Here is a 20935-nt window from a genome sequence, read left to right as displayed (position 1 = left end):
ATGACACCTGTTCTACAGGTATGTCAAGAATAAAAGATTGACCCGGATAAGATTAGGGCTAGTTAAGGACAATAGTGGAAAGTTGTTGTGGATTCCGAAGAGATAGGAGAGGTGCTAAATGAATACCTTTTGTCAGTATAGACACTAGAAAATGACAATGTTGTCGAAGAGAATACTGAGATACAGGCTACTAGTCTAGATGGGATTGAGGTTCACAAGGAAGAGGTGTTAGCAATTCTGGAAAGTGTAAAAAACAGGTAAGTCCCCTGGGCCAGATGGGATTTATCCTCAGATTCTCTGGGAAGCCAGGGAGGAGATTGCAGAGCCTTTGGCTTTGATCTTTATGTGGTCATTGTCTACAGGAATAGTGCCAGAAGACTGGAGGATAGCAAATGTGGTTCCCCTGTTCAAGAAGGGGAGTAGAAACAACCCTGGGAATTATAGACCAGTGAGCCTTACTTCGGTTGTGGGTAAAGTGTTGGAAAGAGTTATAAGAGATAGGATTTATAATCATCTAGAAAGGAATAAGTTCATTAGGGATAGTCAACATGATTTCGTGAAGGGTAGGTCGTGTCTCACAAACCTTATTGAGCTCTCTGAGAAGGTGACAAAACAGGTGGATGAGGGTAAAGCAGTTGATGTGGTGTATATTGCATGCAATTCTGGTCTCCTTCCTATCGGAAAGATTTTGTGAAACTTGGAAGGGTTCAGAAAAGATTTTCAAGGATGCTGCCAGGGTTAGAGGATTTGAGCTATAAGGAGAAGCTGAACAGGCTGGGGCTGTTTTCCCTGGAGCGTCAGAGGCTGAGGGGTGACCTTATAGAGGTTTATAAAATCATGAGGGGCATGGACAGGATAAATAGACACAGTCTTTTCCCTGGGGTTGGGGAGTCCAGAACTAGAGGGCATAGGTTTAGGGTGACAGGGGCAAGATATAAAAGAAACCTATGGGGCAACTTTTTCATATAGAGGCTGGTATGTGTATGGAATGAGCTACCAGAGGAACTGGTGGAGGCTGGTACAAATACAACATTTAAAAGGCATCTGGATGGGTATATGAATAGGAAGAGTTTTGAGGGATATGGGGTGAGTGCTAGTAGGTGCGTCTAGATTGGGTTGGGATATCTGGTCGGCATGGGCGGATTGGACTGAAGGGTCTGTTTCCGTGCTGTATATCTCTATGACTCTATGCTTCTATATGGACTTCAGTAAAGCTTTTGTTAAGGATCTCTCCTGTAACTAAAGAGGTTACAAAGATTTCACACAAGGCCCCAGCAATTTCCTCACCTGCCTACCTCAGCATTCAGGGATAGCTGCCATCAGGTCCTGAGGATTTGTCCACTTTAATGCTTTTCAAAACACACACCACCTCCTCCTTCTCTATACTGACATGCCCCAGAGTAACAACATACCCCTCCTGAGACTCACCATCCACCAGGTCCTCAATGGTGAATACCAAGGTGCAAAGTATTCATTAAGAACCTCACCATCTGACTCCATGCGTAAATTCCTCCTCGGTTCTTGACTGGACTGATCTTTTCCCTATTTACCTTTTGCTCCTTATGTATGTATAAAACCTCTTGGAATTTCCCTTAATCCTATTTGCCAAATACATTTCCTGGCCCCTTTTCGCCCTCCCAATTCCTTGTTTGAGTTCTTTCCTGTTCTCTTTGTACACTTTGAGGGCTCTGTCTGTCTCCCGACTCTAACACCTTACATGTCCCTCCTTTCTCTTTTTGACTAAGTTCCCAGTTTCTCTTGTCATCTAAGATTCCGACATGTCAGAGGTGAATTTGTCTTCAGTCGACATTCCCCAGTTTCTGCCTAATTGTGGCCGTTAGTCTTTTCCCAATTTAATACCTGATCCACCTGAGGATCACATGGATTTGAGGTGACTGTCAGGTCAGGCATGATCTTATTGAATGGTGGAGCAGCCTTGAGGGGCTGAGCGGCCTCCTGCTGGATTTCAGATGCCTGTATATATGTGTGCCCTCACAGAATAGAATCATAGAATCCCTACAGTGTGAAAACTGGCCCTTCGCCCCATTGACACTCTGAAAAGTATCCCACCCAAACCCAAGCCCCATTACTCTACACTTACCCCTGACTAATGCACCTAACCTACACATCCCTGAACACTACGGGCAATTTCCCATGGCCAATTCACCTGACCTGCACATCTTTGGAATGTGGGAGGAAACCGGAGCACCCGGAGGAAACCCACACAGACACGGGGAGAATGTGCAAACTCCACACAGACAATCGCCCGAAGCTGGAATTGAACCCGGGTCCCTGGCTCTCTGAGGCAGCAGTGTTAACCACTGAGTCGACGTGCTGCCCTGATTGGTCCCAGATTGTTTTTCATGGTTTGTTAGTTTGACCCAGTTTTGTTCTTTTCCTGCAGAGGCTGTGGGATTGGCTGATTTCAGCACAGGCAGTAATTTGTGACTGTGACATGAATGGGATGGAACTGGAAGAGGTGAATGAGAGGCTGAGCCAAGTGAAGGTGAGGCAAAATTGGGAAAGTGCCTGTGTTACTCAGAGGAAGGGAATAATGACCCAGGGGCACTGAGGCAGCTTTTCCCATCTTGGTCTGACATTGAAATGTGTCAGATTGGCTTTAGTGAAATTGGTTTTCCTGAACTAGTCTGGATGCCAACTGGGTTGCCACTGGTGCAGGACAAAGGTCTGGATGAAGAACCCAAAAACCTTTACTGCTGTGTCCTTGTGGAAGTGAGGGATTTCAAGTCATCCCCAGCTTCAGGCTGCTTTCTGAAAGTTTAATGAATCACCCAGCACCGAGAGTGACAACTAAATGTAAACTATCTCTTTCATAGCAGCAGCTGTGTGAGGGACATTGCCACTTCAATGGTGTCTGGTAAAGCACACATGCTAATCGCTGCTCGGTCACATAGAACGTAAGTATTGTTGAAAAAGACCTTTTTATGGCCTTGACCAATCAGAATCAAATGTAGACAATTCTCAACAAGTCCAGCTCTGTGTCCATTGTACTTGCTGCTCATCAATGAGACCCATGCTTACAGGATGTGAGTGACTGTACTTGTGCCACACTCAGTCAAATGCAGCCTTGATATCAAAGGCTGTCCCTCTCCCCTCCCCTCTGGAATTCAGCTCTTTTGTCCATGTTTGACCCAAGGCTGGAATGAGGTCAGGAGCTGAGTGACCCTGGGGTTACCCACTGAGCAGGTTATTGCTGAGCAGGTGCTGCTTGGTAGCTCTGTTACTGACACCGTCCATCACGTTACTGAGGATCGAGGGGAGACTGATGGGGCAGGAATTGGTCAGGTTGGATTTGTCTTGCTTTTCATGTACAGGACATTCCTGGTTAATTTTCCGCATTGTCAGGTAGATGCCAGTGTTGTAACTCTACATGGAACATGTTGGCTGGGGGTGAGGCAAGTTCTGGAGTATAAGCTTTCAATACTATTGCTGGAATGTTATAGTGCTACCCCTGGCATGTCCCCTGCACTCCCCATTGAACCAGGGTTGATCCCCTGGCTTGATGATAATGGGTGAGTGGGGGATATGCCGGGCCATGAGGTTACAGATTGTGCTAGAGTTCAGTTCTGCCGTTGATGGCCCACAGTGCCTCATGGATGCCCACCCTTGAGCTCCTCGATCAGTTTGAAGTCTGACCCATTTAGCACAGTGATGGTGCCACACAACACACTGGAGGGGATTCTCAATGTGAAGGTGGGACTTTGTCTCCACACGGACTGTGTGGTGGTCACTCTTACCGATACTGTCATGGACAGATACATCTGCAGCCGGCAGATTGGTAAGGATGAGGTCAAGTATGTTTTTCCCTCTTGTTGGTTCCCTCCCCACCTGCTGCAGACCCAGTGCAGCAGCTCTGTCCTTTAGGACCTGACCAATTCAATCAGGAATACTGCTGCCGAGACACTCTTGGTTTTGGACATTGAAATCCCCCACCCGAAGTATATTCTGTGATCTTGCCATCCTCCCTCAAAGTGTTGTTCAACATGGAGGATACCGATTCATCAGCCGAGGGAGGGCGGTATGTGGTGATCAGCAGGAGGTTTCCTTGCCCTTGTTTAACCTGAAACAGTGAGACTTCCTGGGGTCCGGAGTCAATGTTGAGGACTCCCAGGGTAATTCCCTCCCGACTGTATCCCACTGTGGAGCCCTGTCTACTGGGTCTGTCCTGCCGGTGGGACAGGACATATCCAGGGATGGGGATGGTGGGGCCTGGGACATTGCTGTGAGGTTATGATGCCGTGAGTATGACTGTGTCAGGCTGTTGCTTGGCTAGGCTGTGAGACAGCTCTCCCAGTGTTGGCACCAGCCCCCGGATGTTAATGAGGGGACCTTTGCAGGATTATAGAGTCATAGAGATGGACAGCATGGAAACAGACCCTTCGGTCCAACCCGTCCATGCCGACCAGATATCCCAACCCAATCTAGTCCTACCTGCCAGCACCCGGCCCATATCCCTCCAAACCCTTCCTATTCATATACCCATCCAAATGCCTCTTAAATGTTGCAATTGTACCAGCCTCCACCACTTCCTCTGGCAGCTCATTCCATACACGTACCACCCTCTGCGTGAAAAAGGTGCCCCTTAGATCTCTTTTATATCTTTCCCCTCTCACCCTAAACCCATGCCCTCTAGTTCTGGACTCCCCGACCCCAGGGAAAAGACTTTGCCTATTTACCCTATCCATGCCCCTCATGATTTTGTAAACTTCGATAAGGTCACCCCTCAGCCTCTGACACTCCAGGGAAAACAGCCCCAGCCTGTTCAGCCTCTCCCTATAGCTCAAACCCCCAACCCTGGCAACATCCTTGTAAATCTTTTCTGAATCCTTTCAAGTTTCACAACATCTTTCCGATAGGAAGGAGACCAGAATTACACGCAATATTCCAACAGTGGCCTAACCACTGTCCGGTACAGCCGTAACATGACATCCCAACTCCTGTACTCAATACTCTGACCAATAAAGGAAAGCATACCCAAACATCGCCTTCACTATCCTATCTACCTGCGACTCCACTTTCAAGGAGATATGAACCTGCACTCCAAGGTCTCTTTGTTGAGCAACACTCCCTAGGACCTTACCATTAAGTGTATAAATCCTGCTCAAGCTTACTTTCCCAAAATGCAGCACATTGCATTTATCTAAATTAAACTCCATCTGCCACTTCTCAGCCCATTGGCCCATCTGGTCCAGATCTTGTTGTAATCTGAGGTAACCCTCTTCGCTGTCCACTACACCTCCAATTTTGGAGTCATTTGTAAACTTACTAACTGTACCTCTTACGCTCACATCCAAATCATTATTGTAAATGACAAAAAGTAGAGGGCCCAGCACCGATCCTTGTGGCACTCCACTGGTCACAGGCCTCCAGTCTGAAAAACAACCCTCCACCATCACTCTCTGTCTTCTACCTTTGAGCCAGTTCTGTATCCAAATGGCTAGTTCTCCCTGTATTCCATGAGATCTGGCGTTGCTAATCAGTTTCCCATGGGGAACCTTGTCGAACGCCTTACTGAAGTCCATATAGATCACATCTACTTGTTATGGCTGGTTTTGCCATTGTCTTCCGGTGCCAAGGTCGATGCCAGGTGATCCGTCTGGTTTCATGTCATAGAGTTATAGAGTCATAGAGATGTGCAGCATGGAAACAGACCCTTCTGTCCAAACCGTCCATGTCGCGATTGATACAACTGAATGCCTTTCCTGGCCATTTCAGAGGGGCAACTGAGAGCCAACCACATTGCTATAGGTCTAGAGTCACACGTAGGCCAGACCAGGTGAGGATGGCAGATTTCTTTCCCTGAAGGTCTTTCATGGACCAGATGGTATTTTCCCAACATTTGATGACAGTTTCATGGTCACAATCACTGAGATCAGTTGTAGATTCCAGATTTATTAAGTGCTTTTCAATTCCACCAGCCCCCATGTTTCAATTCAAGCCCCAGATTTCAGACATTAGCCTGGGTTTCTAGCCCAGTGACATTATTGTTATGCCATGTTGACCTCCCATTTTCTCATTTCTCTCTGGACACCCACATTTGCAAGATTCATGTTTTTTTTTTAATCATTTCCACTTGTACAACAGCCTCAGTCTTCTGCACATTATCCTGGGTCTGCCAGCCTGTGGCTAACTCACTGAAGCTGTTTGTATCTTACAGCCGCATGTGTCCTTCCACACAGCTTCCTGATCCACCCAGGTTTGTAACATTAACAAATGTTGATATTTACACCCTACCTCTGAACCTAAGTCACTAATTTGTTGCTCTCCTCTCTCTCCCCCTCCCCCACACTTTCTCCACTCCTGCCTTCCTCCCACTCTCTCCCCCTCTTTACTCCCCACCTCCTCTTTCCCCACTCTCTCTCCTCTATGCCACCCCCACTCTCTACCCCTCACCCCCCTTCCAATCTCTCCCACACTTGTCTCTCCTCATCTCTCCCAATCCTCTCTCTCCCTCCTTTCTCTCTCCTTAATGTCTCCACTCTCTCCCCCTTCCATTAACTCCTCACACTATCTACTCCTCTCTCTTAACCTCCCAATATCTCCCTTTCTTTCTCTCCTCCTTCATCTCCCCCTGTCACTATCTCTGTCTGTCTCCCCTTCCATTATCTCATTTTCTCTCCCTCCATTTCTCCCTCTCTCCTTCCCCACTTTCCCCTCCCTCTCTCTCCCTTCTCCCAGCTGCACCTCTGCCATCCCCCCATCTCCTTTTTTCTCCCTTCCCTTCTCCCTCCCTACTCCCCCTATCCTCTCTTGGACTACTTCTCTGCAGGAGTTGATGAGTGATCTCTATCTGCAGAAGTTAGAGGTGGAGACCCTTACTCATCACTCTCAGTCTTTCACTCGCCGATTGCCAGTTCCTGAGCGAGAGCTGATTGAGGGGCTCTTGCAGGACTATCGAGAACGCTGGGAGAAGCTGGAGAGAGAATTAGTCAGTAAACAGGTAAGGGGGATTCACATTAGAGAGGGAACAGTGGATGTTCCTGGTGGAATAGGGGGTGTTCCTGGAGAAATGGAAGATGTTTCAGAAGGAATGGGGGATGGTCCATTAGAGAATGGAAGATATTAGAACCACAGAATGGTATAGCACGGAAGGGATCCATTCGGCCCAACTTGTCCAAGCCAACCCAAAGACCCCGAGATGTCCTTTCTAATCTCATCTTGCTGCACATGGCAACTTACAACATTTTAAAGTTCAGAACCAGGAACGTTTTCAAAAAGTTTAGTGCCTCAACACAGGCAGCCAATTCCAGGCACCTACCATGTTCTCTACATGGCACGGTGGCTCAGTGGTTAGCACTGTTGCCTCACAGCACCAGGAACCTGAATTTGATTCCAGCTTTGGGTAACTGTCTGTGGAGTTTGCACACTCTGCCTGTGTCTGCGTGGGTTTCTTCCCACAATCCAGAGCTGGACAGGTTATGTGGATTAGCCATGTTAAATTGCCCCACTGTCCTGTGGACATATTGACCAAACAACCTCACCTCCCCATGGCCGAACACGTCAACTCCCCCCTCCACCCCCAACCAACTCCCCCAAGGACATGCAGGTCCTGGGCCTCCTCTGCCACCAAACCCTAACCATCCGACGCCTGGAGGAAGAATGTCTCATCTTCCGCCTTGGGACCCTCCAACCATACGGGAACAATGTGGATTTCTTCATCTCCCCTCCCCCCACCTGGTCAGCATGGATGCGTTGGACCGAAGGGTCTGTTTCCGTGCTGTATGACTCCACGCTCGTGTTGGCATGTGGCACTGGGAGTAATCCTGAGGTTTGAGGTCCTGTATTTTAATTTGTCTCCTAACTTCCTCGATTCAGCTGTCGAGTCCTCATCCCTGTGTTTGGTGGTTGATACCTCTGTGTGTACCACCACCAGACTGTTCAACCTCCTGCTCCAGAATGTCTTGCAGCCACTCTGAGACATCCCTGACCAGAACACTATGATATTCGAGAGGAGATAGAGGAGAATCCAGAGCGATTGGTGAGAGGGTGGGCGGGGGGGGGGGCGGGTAGCGGTGACTGAAATGGAATGAGGAATCCAACTTCGGACTTTTGTCCTTTGATTGCAGCATGAGTTAGAAAAGACGTTGCTGAGTCTTGGACATTTCCAACCAGCTCTCCAGCAGACTCTGACATGGCTGATAACTACCCAGGAGTTACTGGATCAACAACGATGCCCCAGCATTGATCTCCACACCTGTGAGATACAGCTAGCAAAACTTCGGGTCAGTTCGATAGATCTATAATAGATCAATATAATCTTTACAGGTGGCACAGTGGTTAGCACTGCTGCCTCACAGCGCCAGAGACCCAGGTTCAATTCCCGCCTCAGGCAACTGACTGTGTGGAGTTTGCACATTCTCCCTGTGTCTGTGTGGGTTTTCTCTGGGTGCTCTGGTTTCCTCCCACAGTCCAAAAATGTGCAAGTTAGGTGAATTGGCCATGCTAAATTGCCCATTGTGTTAGGTGAAGGGATAAATGTAGGGGAATGGGTCTGGGAGGGTTGCTCTTCAGAGGGTCAGTGTGGACTTGTTGGGCCGAAGGGCCTGTTTTCACACTGTAAGTAATCTAATAAGATCATAGACATAAGACACAGGACCAGAAAGTAGGCCATTCAGCCCATCAAATCTGCTCTGCCATTCAATCATGGTAGATATGTTTCTTGACTCCATTCTCCCTCTTTCTCTCTGTAACCTTTGATCCCCTTGATACTCAGGAACCTTTCTATCTCAGTCTTAAATATACTCCATGACCTGGCCATCACAGCATTCTGTGGAGTGAATTCCATAGACTCCCCACTCTCTGGCTGAAGACGTTTCTCCTGATCTCTATTCTAAAAGGGTCTTCCCTTTACTCTAAGGCTATGCCCTTGGGTCCGAGTCTCTCCTACCAATGGAAACATCTTGCCAAAATCATCTGTTTTGTCAACATCATTCAGTATTCTGTATGTTTCAATGAGATCCGACCTCATCCTTCTAATGTCCATTGAGTGTAAACCCAGAGTCCTCAAACGTTCCTCATTTGTGAACCTTTTCATTCCTGGGACCGTTCTCATGAACCACCTCTGAACATGCTCCAGGGCCAGTACGTCCTTCCTGAGATATGGGCCCCAAAACTGCACATAATATTCCAAATGGGGTCTGGCCAGAGCTTTATAGAGCCTCAGAAGTACATCCCTGCTTTTATATTTAAATCCTTTCAAAATAAATGCCATAATTGCATTTGCCTTCCTATCTACTGACTCAACCCGCAAGTTTACCTTGAGAGAATCCTGGACTAGAACTCCCAAGTCTCTTTGCACTTCAGATTTCTGAATTTTCTCCCCCATTTAGAAAATAGTCCACGCCTCCATTCTTCCGACCAAAGTGCATCACCTCACACTTCCCCACGTTGTACTCCATCTGCCACTTCTTTGCCCACTCTCCTATCCTGTCCAAATCCTTCTGCAGCCTCCCCACCTCCTCAATGCTACCTGTCCCTCTACTCACCTTTGTATTGTCTGCAAATGTGGCCAGAATGCCCTCAGTTCCTTCATCTTGATCGTTATTGTATAAAGTGAAAAGTTGTGGTCCCAACACTGAGCCTTGTGGAACACCACTTGTCACCGGCTGCCATCCTGAGAAGGACCCTTTTATCCCAGTCTCTGTTTTCTGCCCGACAGCCCAGCTTCTATCTGTGCTAGCACCTTGCCCCTAACACCATGGGCACTTAGCTTACTCAGTAGCGTCCTGTACGGCACCTTGTCGAAGGTCTCCTGCAGTCCAGGTAGATAACATCCATTAGCTCTCCTTGGTCTAACCTGCTCATTACTTCCTCAAAGAATTCTAGCAGATCTGTCAGGTGTGACCTCCCCTTGATGAAACAATGCGGACTTTGCCGTATTTTACCGTACATTTCCAAGTATTCAGAAATCCTCTTCCTCACAATGAATTCCAGGATCTTACCCATGATCAAGGTTAGGCTAATCGGTCTGTAATTTTCTATCTTTTGTCTTACTCCCTTTTTAAACAGGGGTGTCATGTTAGCGATTTTCCAGTTGTCTGGGACCCTCCCTGATTCTAGCGATTCCTGAAAGATCACCACTAACTCCTCCGCTATCTCTTCAGCTATGTCCCTGAGAACTCTGGGCTGTAGCCCATCTGCTCCAGGTGATTTATCCACCTTCAGGCCATTCAGTTTTTCTAGCACCTTCTCCTTGCTGATGGCCACCATACTCAGCTCTACCCCTTCACTCTCTTGAATTTTTGGGATATTACTCCTGTCTTCCACCATGAAGACTGACCCAAAGTAATTATTCAGTCCCTCAGCCATTTCCTTGTTCCCCACTACTATCTCTCCAGTGGCACTTCCAACAACCCAATGTCCACTTTTGCCTCTCTCTATATATCTAAAGAAACTCTTACAGTCTTCCTTTATATTACTGGCTACCTTACCCTCATATTGAATCTTCTTGGTCTTTGTAAGCTTCCAAATCCTCTAGTTTCCCACTGCCCTTCACCACGTTATATGCTTTCCCTTTTGTTTTTATGCTGACCCTGACTTCCCTGGTCAGCCAGGGTTGCCTCATCCTCCCAGTACCTTGCTTCCTTTTCCTCAGGATGAATCCCTGCTGTGTCTCCTCAATTACTCCCAGAAGCTCCAGCCATTGTTAACCTGCATCAGCTTTTAGAGTCCGACACCCCCTTGGTCTTTACTGAGGATCTATGCTCCAGAACTTGCCGCTTCCCTCGCCAAGTTGTTCCAGTACAGCTACAACACTGATATCACCCCAACATTGTTGAAAATTGCCCTGGTTTATCCTGTACGTAAAAGGCAGGGCAAATCCAACCCAGCCATCAGTCTCCTCTCGATCCTCAGTAACGTGATGAACAGTGTCATTAACAGTGCTATCAAGCAGCACCTGCTCATTGAGGCCCAGTTTGGGTTCCACTCAGCTCCTGACCTTATTGCAACTTTGGTTCAAAGCGTTTTAACTTATTCATCGGTGAGATGTGCTGTTGGGGTGGCTGGTCAGCATTTATTGCCCATCACAAGTTGCCCTTGAGAAGGTGGTGATGAGCTGTCAATATGGACGAAACAGCAAAAGTTCAGAAGTGAGGTGAGAGTGACAGCTCTTGACATCAAGGCTGCATTTGACCGAGTGTGTCATCAAGGAGCCCTGGCAAAACTGGACTCAATGGGAATCAGGGTCAAACTGTCTGACTGGAATCATACCTGACACATAGCAAGATGGTCATAATTGTTGTAGGTCAGTCATCTCAGCTCCAGGACACCTCTGCAGGGGTTTCTCAGGGTAGTGTCCTAGGCCCAACCATCTTCAGTTGCTTCATCAATGACCTTCCCTCCAGCATAAGGTCAGAGGTGGGGATGTTCGCTGATGATTGTACAGTGTTCAGCACCATTCGCAACTCCTCAGATACTGAAACAGTCCGTGTTCAAATGCAACAAGATCTAGACAATCTCCAGGCTTGGGCTGACAAGTGACAAGTAACATTCATGCCACAGAAATGGTCATCTCCAATAAGGGGCAATCTAACCACCACCCCTTGACAATCAATGGTGTTACCATCACTGAATCCCCCACGATTAACATCCTGAGGGTTACTATTGACCAGAAATTCAACTAGACTCACCATATAAACACAGTGGCTACAACAGCAGGTCAGAGGCTGGGAATACTGCAGCGAGTAACTCACCTCTTGACTCCCCAGAGCCTGCCCACCATCTACAAGGCACAAGGCAGGAGGGTGATGGAATACTCCCCACTTGCCTGGATGGGGGCAGCTCCAACAACACTCAAGGAGCTTGACACCATCCAGGACAAAGCAGCCCCCACTTGATTGGCACCACATTCACAAACACCCACTCCCTCCCCCACCGACGCTCAGTAGCAGCAGTGTGTACTGTCTACAAGATGCACTGAAGAAACCCACCAAAGATCCTCACACAGCACCTTCTAAACCCACAGCCACTTCCATTTAGAAGGACAAGGGCAGCAGATCTATGGGAACACCACCATCAGCAAGTTCCCTTCCAAGCCCCTCACCATTCTGACTTGGAAATATATCACCGTTCATTCACTGGGTCAAAATCTGGAATTTGTCCCCTAATGGCATTCCGAGTCTATTTACAGCACATGAACTGCAGCAGCTCAAGGCGGCAGCTCACGCCCACTTTATAGAGTCAGAGAGTCATACAGGTAAAAACAATGACTGCAAATGCTGGAAACCAGATTCTGGATCAGTGGTGCTGGAAGAGCACAGCAATTCAGGCAGTATCCTCTCATTGGATGCTGCCTGAACTGCTGTGCTCTTCCAGCACCACTGATCCAGAATCAGAGAGTCATACAGCACAGAAACCTTTTGTCTGACTCATCCATTCTCACCAGACATCCTAATCTCTTCTAATCATTTGCCAGCATTTAGCCAATATCCCTCTAAATCTTTCCTATTAATGTACACATCCAGATGCTTTTTAAATGTTGTAACTGTACACACCTTGACCATTTCCTCTGGCAGCTCGTTCCATACACACACCACCCTCTGTGTTTAAAAAGGTTACCCCTCATGTCCCTTTTAAATCCCGCCCCTCTCACCCTAGTTCTGGATTCCCCCCTATCCCAGGGAGAAGACTTTGTCTATTTACCCTATCCATGCCCCTCATGATTTTATAAACCTCTATAATGTCACCCCTCAGCCTCCAACGCTCCAGGGAAAACAGCCCCAGCCTGTTCAGCCTCTCCCTATAGCTCAAATCCTCCAATCCTGGCAATGTCCTTAAATCTTTTTTGCACTGTCTCAAGTTTAACAACTTTAATTGGTAATGAGTTGAAGGGTTATGGGCAGAAGACAGGAGAATGGGGGTGAGGGGTATATCAGCCATGATCGAATGGCACAGCAGACTCAATGGGTCAAATGGCCTAATTCTGCACCTATAACTTATGAGCTGTTTGTGCAGCAACACTCCCCAGGACCCCACCATTAAGTGTATAAGGAGAAAGTGAGGCCTGCAGACGCTGGAGATCAGAGTCGAGAGCGCGGTGCTGGAAAAGCACAGCAGGTCAGGCAGCATCCGAGGAGCAGGAGAATCGACATTTCGGGCAAAAGCCCTTCATCAGGAATGAGGGATGAAGACAAACTATTCCTGATGAAGGGCTCCTGCCCGAAACGTCGATTCTCCTGCTCCTCGGATGCTGCCTGACCTGCTGTGCTTTTCCAGCAACACACTCTCGACATTAAGTGTATAAGTCCTGCCCTGATTTGTCTTACCAAAAAAGCAGCACCTCACATTTATCTAAATTAAACTTCATCTGCCACTTTTCGGTCCATTGGCCCATTTGATCAAGGTCAGGTTGTAATCTGAGATAACCTTCTTCACTGTCCACTACACAACCTAAGAGCAAAGAAAATTTACAGCCCAAGAACTGGCCCTTCGGCCCTCCAAGCCTGAGCCATTCCAAATCCACTGTCTAAACCTGTTGCCCAATTCCTAAGCATCTGTATCCCTCTGCTCCCCACCTACTCATACATCTGTCCAGATGCATCTTAAATGAATCTACCGTGCCTGCCTCTATCACCTCTGCTGGCAACACATTCCAGGCACCCACCACCCTCTGTGTGAAGTACTTACCGTGTGTATCCCCCTTAAACTTTCCACCTCTCAGCTTGAACGTGTGACCTCTGGTTATTGAATCCTTTACCCTGGGAAAAAGCTTGTCTCTATCCACCCTGTCTATACCCTTCATGATTTTGTAAACCTTAATCAGGTCCACCCACAATCTCTATTTTTCTAATGAAAATAAACCTAACCTACTCAACCTCTCTTCATAGCTCACACCTTCCATACCAGGCAACATCCTCGTAAACCTTCTCTGCACCCTCTCCAAAGCGTCCACATCCTTTTGGTAATGTGGCGACCAGAACTGTACACAGTATTCTAAATGTGGCCGAACCAATGTCTTGTACAATGTTAACATGACTTGCCAGCTCTTATACTCAATACCCCGTCCAATTAAAGCAAGTATACCATATGCCTTCTTGACCACTCTACCCACCTGTGCAGCAACCTTCAGGGTACAATGGACCTGCACTCCCAGATCTCTCTGCTCATCAACTTTTCCCAAGGCTCTTCCATTCATTGTATAATTCGCTCGAGAATTAGACTTTCCTAAATACATCACCTCACATTTGTCTGGATTGAACTCCATCTGCCACTTTTCCGCCCAACTCTCCAGTCTATCTATATCCTCCCGTATTCTCTGACAGTCCCTTATGCTTTCTGCTACTCCACCAATCTTTATGTCATCTGCAAACTTGCTGATCATACCAACAGTGTCCTCTTCCAGATCATTTATGTATATTATGATATTTATGATATTTATGATTTATGATATCCTAGTCTCATGTTCCTAACCACGTCCTGAGTTCATCTGCCTTCCCTTTTGCATTGAAATAAATGCAGTTTAATTTACCAGTCCTACTCCACTCTCTGCCAAGCTCTTGTCTCTTTTGACTAATAGACTTGCTCCCCGTAACTACTGTACCAGCCTCAGCCTTTCTCACTATCTCTTTGGTTCCCACCTCTCCTTACTAGTTTGAAGCCTCCCGAGTAGCACCAGCTAATCTGCCCGCTAGTATTCTACATACAGAATCTGCAGGCAGGGAGGAAAGCTAATGGCATGCTGGCCTTCATAGCGAGAGGATTGAAGTAGGGATGTCTTGCTGCAGTTACACAGGGCCTTGGTGAGGCCACACCTTGAGTATTGTGTACAGTTTTGGTCTCCTAGTCTGAGGAAGGACGTTCTTGCTATTGAGGGAGTTCAGTGAAGGTTCACCAGACTGATTCCCGGGATGGCAGGATCAATGTATGAGGAAAGACTAGATCGACTGGGCTCCTACTCACGGGAATCTCACAGAAACATATAAAATCCTGATGGGACTGGACAGGCTAGATGTGGGAAGAATGTTCCCGATGTTGGGGAGGCCCAGAACTAGGGGGTCACAGTCTAACAGTAAGGGGTAAGTCATTTAGGACTGAGATGAGGAAGGATTTCTTCACCCGGAGTTGGGAACCTGTGGAATTCTCTTCCACAGGAAGCTGATGGGGCCTGTTCATTAGATAGAAAGGAGTCAAGGGGTATGGGGAGAGGTTGGGAATGGGCTACTGAGACTGCATGATCAGCCATGATCATACTGAATGATGGTACAGGCTCAAAGGGCTGATTGGCCTCCTCCTGCACCTATTTTCTATATTTCTATGATAATGGTCCCCTTCCAATCTAGGTGGAACCCATCCTTCTTATACAGGTCAATTCTATCCCAAAAATGTGAATCCTTGCCCACTGTACCAGCTCCTCAACAACACATTCATCTGCTCTATCCTCCTATTCCTACTCTCACTCACACATGGCATCAGTATTAGTCCATATTACTTCCTCCAGGACCAACATTTCAACATCCTGCCTAATTTCCTTTATTCTCCCTGCAGAACATCATCCATTTCCTTACCTATACCTCTGGTATCAGTATGTACAATGACTTTCTACTGGTCAGTCTCCTCTTTGAAAATATTCTGCTCCCTCTCTGAGACATCCTTGACCCTAGCTCCAGGGAGGCAACACCGCATCCTAATGCCTCCTCGTTGGCCACTGATACATCTTCTGTGCCACAGACTAGACAGTCCCCTATTACAATCAATCACTTGGAACCTGACTTACTCATTACTGTACAGCCAGTTACAGTACCAGAAACCTGGTTGTCAGTGCTAGACTCCCCTGAGAGGTCACACCTCCCGACAGTATCCAAAAGGGTCTAGTGGTATTATCGTTGGACTGTTAAGCCAGAGATCCAGATAATGTTCCAACGACCCAGGTTCAAATCCGGCCAGCATTGATGGTGAAATTTGAATTCAGTAAAACTCTGGAATTAAGAGTCTAATGATGACCGTGAATCCATTGTCATTGGAAAAACCCATCTGGTTCATTAATATGCATTAGGGAAGGAAAGTGCCATTCTTTGCCAGATCTGGCCTACATGTGACTCCAGACCCACAGCAATGCGGTTGACTCTTAAACTACCTTCTGGGTAATTAGGGATGGGTAATAAATGCTAGCCTAGCCAGCGACACCCTCATCCCATGAACAAATACCAAATAAAATCCAAACGGCAGACCTGTTTGAGATGGGGATAGCCACAGGAGACTCCTGACCTACCTGCCTCCCTCTCCTACCATTCATAGCAGTCAACCATCGACCTCTCTATATCTGCAGTGTCTCCATCTTCCATCGTACCCCCAGCTCTTGTAAACTCTTGCCTCAAACCCACTGCTGCAGCTGATCCATGTAATCTAAAAAGGTTGCAACCAAACACACTTTCTCTCGGCATAGTCATCAGGAATATGAAATTCTCCCTAATCTCCTACATCCAATAGAAATTGAATTGAGTTGAATTTATTGTCACGTGTACCGAGGCACAGTGAAAAGCTTTGTCTTGCGAGCAATACAGGCAGATCGCAGAGTTAAATAGCATAGATAGTAAATAATAGGGAAACAGCAGCAAAAACAAAAACACAGGTACAGGCGAATGTTAAGAGTTTGCGAGTCCATTCAGTGTCTAACAATAGTAGGATAGAAACTGTTGTGAAACCGGCTGGTGCGTGTGTTCAGGCTTCTGTACCTTCTCCCCGATGGTAGAGGTTGTAGAAAAACATTGCCAGGGTGGGATGGATCTTTGAGAATGCTGGCGGCCTTTCCCTGACAGTGGGCCTGGATTCCATAGATGGGAGGTTGGCCTTTGTGATTGTCTGGGCCGAGTTCACCACTCTCTGTAACTGTCTCCGATCTTGAATGGTACAGTTGCCATACCAGGTAGTGATACATCCAGACAGAATGCTCTCGATGGCGCACCTATAAAAGTTGGCAAGGGTATTCACCGTCATGCCCCAAATTACCTCAGCTGCCTGAGGAAGAAGAGACGTTGTTGGGCCTTTGTAACCAGTGTGTCCACATGAAGAGCCCAAGAAAGCTTGTTGTGGATGACCACTCCCAGGAGCTTGACACTCTCCACTCGTTCCATCTCTGTGCTGTTAATGTTCAGGGGGGGCATATGTAACATCCCGCCGAAAGTCAATAATGAATTCCTTGGTTTTGTCAGCATTGAGAGTTAGGTTGTTCTCAGTGCGCCATTTTTCCAGGTCTTCCACCTCCCATCTGTAGTCTGTTTCGTTGCCATCTGAGATTCGACCGACTATGGTAGTGTCTCAGCGAACTTTTGTAAATGGCATTAGTCTGGTATTTGGCGACGCAGTCATGGGCATACAGTGAGTACAGTAGGGGGCTGAGTACGCACCCCTGGGGGGCTCCAGTGTTGAGTGTTAGTGAAATATTGTCCCCAATCTTCACTGATTGTGGCCTGTGGGTCAGGAAACACTGAGGTTCCAGTTGCAGAGAGTGGGGCTTAGTCCGAGGTCACTAAGTTTAGTAATCAGTCTCGAGGGGATAATAATGTTGAAGGCTAAAGTGTAGTCAATGAGTAGGATTCTTACATAGCTGTTCTTGGTGTCAAAATATTCTAGGGAGGAGTGAAGGGCATCTGACATGGATCTGTTGGTCCATTAGGCAAATTGGAGTGGGTCAAGCGTAGTGGGGAGGCTGGAGTTGATTAATGCCATGACCAGCCTTTCAAAGCACTTCATGCCCACCGAAGTTAGGGCCACTGGGCGGTAGTCATTGAGACATGCTGCATGAGCCTCCTTAGGCACAGGGGTGATGTTGGCCTCTTGAAACAGGCAGAGACAGTGGCCTGCTGCAGGGAGAGGTTGAAGATGTCCCAGAAGACCCCGGCCAGTTGATCTGCACATGCTCTGAGTGCACGGCCTGGTACTCTGTCTGGTCCCATCACTTTCCTTAGATTCACAGGAAGAAAAAATGATCTGACCTCTGATGCAGTGACTGTTGGCATAGGTTCGACAGGCCTTATTGGAATAGGAGTTACCTCTCCACTGAAATACTGCTCAAAGTGAGTAGAGAAGGTGTTGCGGAGGGATGCATCATCGTCTGCTATCTTATGCTGTCTCTTTTTAGAACCTGTGATGTCATTCAAGTCCTTGCCATAGTCTCCGGGTGTCTGTCTGGGTCTCTAGTTTGGATCGGTATTGGTCCTTGGCTGCCTTAATGGCTCTGCGAAGGTCATACTTGGATTCCTTATATTTGAGTGGCTCTCCTGATCTGAAGGCCTTACACCTGATTTTTAGCAGGTTCCGCATGTCCTGATTCATCCAGGGTTTCCTGTTGGGGAACTCCCAGATTGACTGGAAGATAACCACCAATGCATCTATTATTTCTAGAGCCACTTCCTTAAGCACTCTGGGATGTAGGTTATCAGGCCCTGGGGATTTATCCACCTTCAATCCCCTCAATTTTCCCAGCACCATTTCTCTACTAATATTGACCTCCCTCAGTTCTCCCCTCTCACTAAATCTTGCATTCTCCAGGATTTCTGGGATCTGATTTGTGCCCTCTTTTGTAAAGACAGAACCAAAGTCTGTATCCAGTTGCTCAGCCATCTCTTTGCCCCCTATTATACATTCCTCCGTTTCTGTCTGTAGGGGACCTATATTTGTCTTCATCAGTCTCTCTCTGTTCACGTACCAATGAAAACTCTTACTGTCAGTCTTCATGTTCCCGACCAACTTACTTTTGTTCTGTGTTTTCCCCTTCTTCATCAATCCCTTGGACCTTCTTTGCTGAATTCTAAACTGCTCACAATCCTCAGACATATTATTTTTCTTGGACAATCTGTATGCTTCTTCCACCTGTATGGATCGGATACCATCTCTAATTTTCTTACCCATTTTACTTTTGTGCCAGACAGGATTAAACATTTGTTGCAGTTTCCCCCGTGCATTCCTTGAATGTATGCCATTGCCTATCCACTGTCATTCCTTTAAGTGACTCTCCCCAATCTATCAAGACCAACTCACGCCTTTTATCTTCATAGTTTCCTTTATTAAGATTCAGCACCCTAGTCTCCGAATCAACTACCTCACTCTCCATCTTGTTAAAAATGACTATCTTGTTACAGTTGCTATTTGAGGAAAGACATTCTGGCTATTGAGGGAGTGCAGCGTAGGTTCACGAGGTCAATTCCTGGAATGGCGGGACTACCTTACGCTGATAGATTGGAGCGACTGGGCTTGTATACCTTTGAGTTTAGAAGACTGAGAGGGGATCTGATTGAGACATATAAGATTATTAAAGGATTGGACACTCTGGAGGCAGGAAGCATGTTTCCGCTGATGGATGAGTGCCGAACCAGAGGACACAGCTTAAAAATACGGGGTAGACCATTTAGAACAGAGTTGATGAGAAACTTCTTCACCCAGAGAGTGGTGTGTGTGTGTGGAATGCTCTGCCCCAGAGGGCTGTGGAGGCCCAGTCTCTGGATTCATTTAAGAAAGAGTTGGATAGAGCTCTTAAGGATAGTGAAATCAAGGGTTATGGAGATAAGGCAGGAACAGGATACTGATTGAGGATGATCAGCCATGATCATAATGAATGGTGGTGCAGGCTCGAAGGGCAGAATGGCCTACTCCTGCACCAATTGTCTATTGCTCATCCCCAAGGGGTCTCACACAGCTAGATTGGCAATGATTCCCTTCTCATCACACAGTACCCACTCTAAGATGGTCTGCCCTCTTGTTGGTTCCTCCACATATTGGTCAAGAAAGCCATTCCATATACGTTCCTGGAATTCCTCCTCTACAGCATTGTGGCTTATTTGATTTGCCCAATCTACGTGCAGATTAAAATCATGTGATATTCCCTTATCACATGCATCTCTCATTTCCTGTTCACTGCCATTCCCAACATCACCACTGCAGTTTGGGGAATTCTCTGTATGACGTTGATTCTCCCGCTCCTCGGATGCTGCCTGACCTTCTGTGCTTTTTCAGCACCACTCTCTCGACAGTCAGTAACACCCACATCCCTGAATTAATTTTTAAGAATCTCTATCACCCCCTGGGCTATGACCAGATCAGAAACCCCCCTGATCCAGTGAAGGGTTTGGAGATCCATCACTCTCTCCCTCAGTGGATTGTCTGCTGTGAGTATGAATCATGAAGTGTTTGTGTCTCTGTGACGGATGGAGATATGTTGAACAGGTTAATCATGAGCAGGAGCTGGTGTCTCTGCCTTCAATGTGCACAATGAGGAAGTTTGTTGTTGTTGAACCTCGGGACTGCCATGCCTCTTGTTATACAGGTTCTGTGGAATGATGTGAGAGCGCATGAGAGCACAGTGCAGTCTGTTCACCAAGCTGGTCTCGCACTGCTAACTCCAAACTCCAGAAAAACGGGGAGGAACCGTTCCCATAATCTTCAAGAACTGAATCTGCGATGGGAGCGTGTGAAATATCAGACTGAACAGCAAGTGCTGGAGCTGGAGACCACTGTGAGTCAGGTATGGAGTAAAGACAGAGTGAGTGAGGGAGGGACTGAGTCAGTGTTGGGAGGGACTGAGTCAATGTTGGAAGGAACTGAGTGAGTGATGGAGGGACTGAGTGAGGGACAGAGTGAGTGATGGAGAGAGGGGCTGAGTGAGGGACAGAGTGAGTAATGGAGAGAGGGGCTGAGTGAGGGACAGAGTGAATGAGAGACAGTGAGTGAGGGGATGGAATGAGTGAGTGAGGGACAGAGTGAAGTGGGGGACAGAGTAAGGGTGGGACAGAATGCACGTAATAGGCTAGTTAATGAATTAGTTAACGATTTAGTTTAAATATCACAGTCTAAGGTAATATTAATTGATAAGTCACAAAAATGGATGAATAAATGGAATCCATGAGGTAGGGTCTTTGTTGTCAAAATATTGCAACATGGGCATCCTTATCAAAAAAGACTGTTTCAGTTTGATTTTTATCTC

The 20935-nt window shown here is 47.1% G+C and overlaps 1 protein-coding gene across 1 annotated transcript in view; it reads left to right on the top strand.

The window, feature by feature from the left end:
- LOC148148469 (microtubule-actin cross-linking factor 1, isoforms 6/7-like) overlaps positions 1-20935 on the top strand; it is a 157424-nt gene continuing 136489 nt past the window's right edge. Inside the window, exons 1-5 of the mRNA XM_087993184.1 lie at positions 1-18; positions 2405-2506; positions 6791-6961; positions 8088-8243; positions 20279-20476. Coding sequence (XP_087849310.1) covers positions 1-18; positions 2405-2506; positions 6791-6961; positions 8088-8243; positions 20279-20476 — 645 coding nt within the window. The remainder of the gene's footprint in view (positions 19-2404; positions 2507-6790; positions 6962-8087; positions 8244-20278; positions 20477-20935) is intronic.

This window comes from Chiloscyllium plagiosum, unplaced genomic scaffold, assembly GCF_037043375.1.
Source record: "Chiloscyllium plagiosum isolate Xiang-an unplaced genomic scaffold, Cpla_swu_hap1 HiC_scaffold_12, whole genome shotgun sequence".
In the NCBI taxonomy this organism is placed as follows: domain Eukaryota; kingdom Metazoa; phylum Chordata; class Chondrichthyes; order Orectolobiformes; family Hemiscylliidae; genus Chiloscyllium; species Chiloscyllium plagiosum.
This window is presented reverse-complemented; position numbering and strand designations above follow the sequence as displayed.